The sequence below is a fragment of the Schistosoma mansoni genome (assembly GCF_000237925.1).
Source record: "Schistosoma mansoni, WGS project CABG00000000 data, supercontig 0148, strain Puerto Rico, whole genome shotgun sequence".
Taxonomy (NCBI): Eukaryota; Metazoa; Platyhelminthes; class Trematoda; order Strigeidida; family Schistosomatidae; genus Schistosoma; species Schistosoma mansoni.
The window spans coordinates 178,277-181,548 of NW_017386045.1; the positions used below are offsets into that span (position 1 = coordinate 178,277).

Consider the following 3,272-nt stretch of genomic DNA (forward strand, 5'->3'; position numbering starts at 1 on the left):
TTTTATTATTATTATTTAAACACATAAATATTGGTACAAGGAAGCACCAGATACATATGCGCCATACAAATCTCATTCGATTTGCTTGAGGGCTGTGATACTGCCCAGGTGCCCAAACTGAAGCAGGTGGTTTTCTTAGGTGATCACACCCGGAACTCTTGACCTAAAGGTCTGATCCACAAGGCAGTGGAGCATCGTAAGGAGATGCAGTCCCATGGTAGCCGGTGATCAACGATTGATTCATACGCCATTTGTTCCTTCAGGATACTGGAGCCCATGTGCACCATCGGTTTGGAATCAGGGTTTTCTAACTCCCCTAGGTGAACTTTCCGTGTCCACCAACCCGGTTAAAGCGCCGAACATTCGCTTTTCGTCCTCTCAATTTCGTAAACAACACCCCCGCCACGAGAATGCAATGAGTAGGACTTCCCTGGCAGAGGCTATATCTTCACTGGCCATGTGAGAGCATTTTGAGAGGGAGCGGACTCTCCCCGCTCTCGACCGTACCAGGGCATTTGGGGGCTGAGCCAATGTAATCTATGGAAATGATAAACCAAAATGCACTGAAACAACAAAACGTACTACAATGAGTTAAGTTTAACTTCTCAGTCAAAACCTATATTATCATATGAGTAAAATCTAAAACTAACTTCTAAGAATCGAATAAAAAGCATTCTCAACGCCGGTCGATTCCAAAGCTGAGGTTTCCATAAAAAAAAGTCCATGCCTCTCAGCCCAAAGCTTTGCATCTTCCGTCAATATAGTTCGAAGATGCCTAAGGTCACATTTATTACCAACCAACATAATAACGATATCTGGTTCTGCATGGCCTCGTAACTCCAGTAACCAGTGTTCCAGATTGTTGAAAGTCTCTCTTTTCGTGATATCGTAAACCAACAGAGCACCAACAGCACCACGATAATAGCTTCAAGAGAAAATATTAAGATATGTTATACCTTACGTCTGAGGTTACTTGGTCAAATTATTACTATTTAAATGTTAGACAATGAGAGTGAGCTAAAACAAAGTCAACTGTTTCGAACACAGTATGCAAAAGGACCTCTTACATACTACAATATGTAAATAACTTGATCGATGGTACGCATGAATGGACGTAGCCAGATGGAGTGATGTGAATGGAATGCTAGAAAGAAATGAAGACCAGGACATTCATCCTAATGCTCACAACTCGTTTCTGCCGCTATCAAGTTTCGTAATGTTAACTAAACATCAGTAAAAAGTCGTACTGTCACTCACTGACCACTAGGTCTAAACACACTTATAGGGTATAAAACTAAGGAACTATGCGGTTACTGGGAGAAATTGACAGCAATTAGACAATTCAATAAAAACCAGTTCCACACTCGATCGGAACAAACATAATGAAACAGAGATGTTTACATGCTAGAATGTCTATATAACCATCTAGCAGTAATTACTAAACGACTGCTTACTGGTGGCTGAATTATTGTTTGAAATATTCAGCTGCTATTCACTAAATCACTTGTCTCAACGTCGTACAACCCACTGTAGTTAGTTCTATCCAGTAGTATCACTGGTTCTCACAAAAACCACCATTGGAAGTTTACAAACCTGAGTTTGGTTACTACGCCAAACTTAATCATTTCGAGTTATTTACTTACAACAGACATTTCGAAACTTTCTATGACTGCTTTCATTCACACTACCAAATTCGATAGAGCTTCATCTTTATTTCAAAACCGACATCAAGTGGATAAACACTTAAATAATACTACATCTACCATTTTACAGATTTCCAAACTACTAAGGCAGATCCACAACTCACAGGAATATCATCTTAAGTCTATACAATGAAGAAGGATATTTGTCCAAACATCTGTCCAGTTACAGGTATAAGTCAACCTAGCTTGTGGACACAAAAATAAACTAACTGAAGATTTAAGACGACTAAGACACTAAGTTTAACAGCTAACAAACACTGATACGAAATATGAGTCCCCAGATACGAAACTGGTTGTAATTCAGCAAAACTAAAAGGTCCAAAAACTTAAACAACTCTTATCAAGTGGTTGATTATCAAAAACTGAGATAAAACCACACATATGAATAAGTTCAATGTTATGAAACGCCGACTTACATCTCTCACTGAAACTAGGTTTATAGTAGATTGTTATTCAGCAATACCATAAACGAACACGAGTGATTCGACAAAATTGCTTCTTTATGTTAGCAGCGACCTCTTAGCTACTACAATACGTAAATTAACTTGATTTCAGGATTCCACTGTCAACCAATATCCATCTTTAATAACATCCTAACGTCTTGCCTTCAAAAAGCATGAACATTTAACATCAGGGTTCTACACATTAAAATACATGGAATGATTATCAACTTGCTTGTCCACGATGTACTAATTTGAGGATGATTGTGCTTTATTCTGATGATGATCTATCCACTGTTCAGACTAATTAAAAGAAATAAGTACAACGACCCAAACTTTCGACTTCCTGTGCACTTTAAGACTACCAAAAAACGTATAATGTCGAGATACTTTGGTAAAATACTACATTAAGTAATCGGTGCACAGCTGCGTTTTAGTTGGACGCAATTATTTTTACAACATATATTTGTGCAATCATTAGGAAGAGCAAGCACAACTAAAAAAGCAATTCAAAAACTAAAAACCAATATTCGCCAGTTTTTTAGATATGGCACTGAACTATTTACATAAAAAGTTGTAAACTCACGCAGCTGTTATAGCTCGATAACGTTCCTGACCAGCAGTATCCCAGATCTGGGCCTTTATAGTCCTTCCATCAATTTCCACACTCCTAGATGCCATTATTAATATTTACTAAAGACTCACTTTGTAGCGAACTCAACGCCGATTGTACTTTTACTCTCCAAATTAAACTCGTTTCTTGTGAAACGTGAGAGTAAGTTACTTTTCCCGACACCCGAATCTCCGATCAGTACAACTTTTCAATTGAGATAAATTGCTACCACTTTTATTACCTTTAAACAGATAATCGTACTCATCATCTTTACCAGACATAGAACCTCCGTACATCGTCAACTCTCTCGAAAACCTGACTGTGTAAACTGTAGCAGTAAATTAAAGTAGTGAAGTATTAAAAGACCGTGTCCAATGTTTCATTGTACTGCTTGTCTAAAATCCAATATATTAGTGATAAGTTTCTATATGCCAATGGATTTCTTTTCGCTCACTCCTTGTGGTTTTGTTAAGGCTTCAACTCTTTGATAATATACAATGGGCAGTAGTCTAGTCA

General features: G+C 37.8%; 1 protein-coding gene across 1 annotated transcript; it reads right to left on the reverse strand.

Annotated features, from left to right (window-relative positions):
• Nucleotides 1-448: 448 nt before the first annotated feature.
• Smp_190370 (rab2, putative) lies at nt 449-804 on the reverse strand (the record flags this gene model as incomplete). The annotated part of the gene is made up of 2 exons (XM_018799320.1): nt 449-537; nt 651-804. The coding sequence occupies 2 exons, from the start codon at nt 802-804 to the stop codon at nt 449-451; spliced, it is 243 nt and encodes an 80-aa protein (XP_018646609.1).
• Nucleotides 805-3,272: the final 2,468 nt, after the last annotated feature.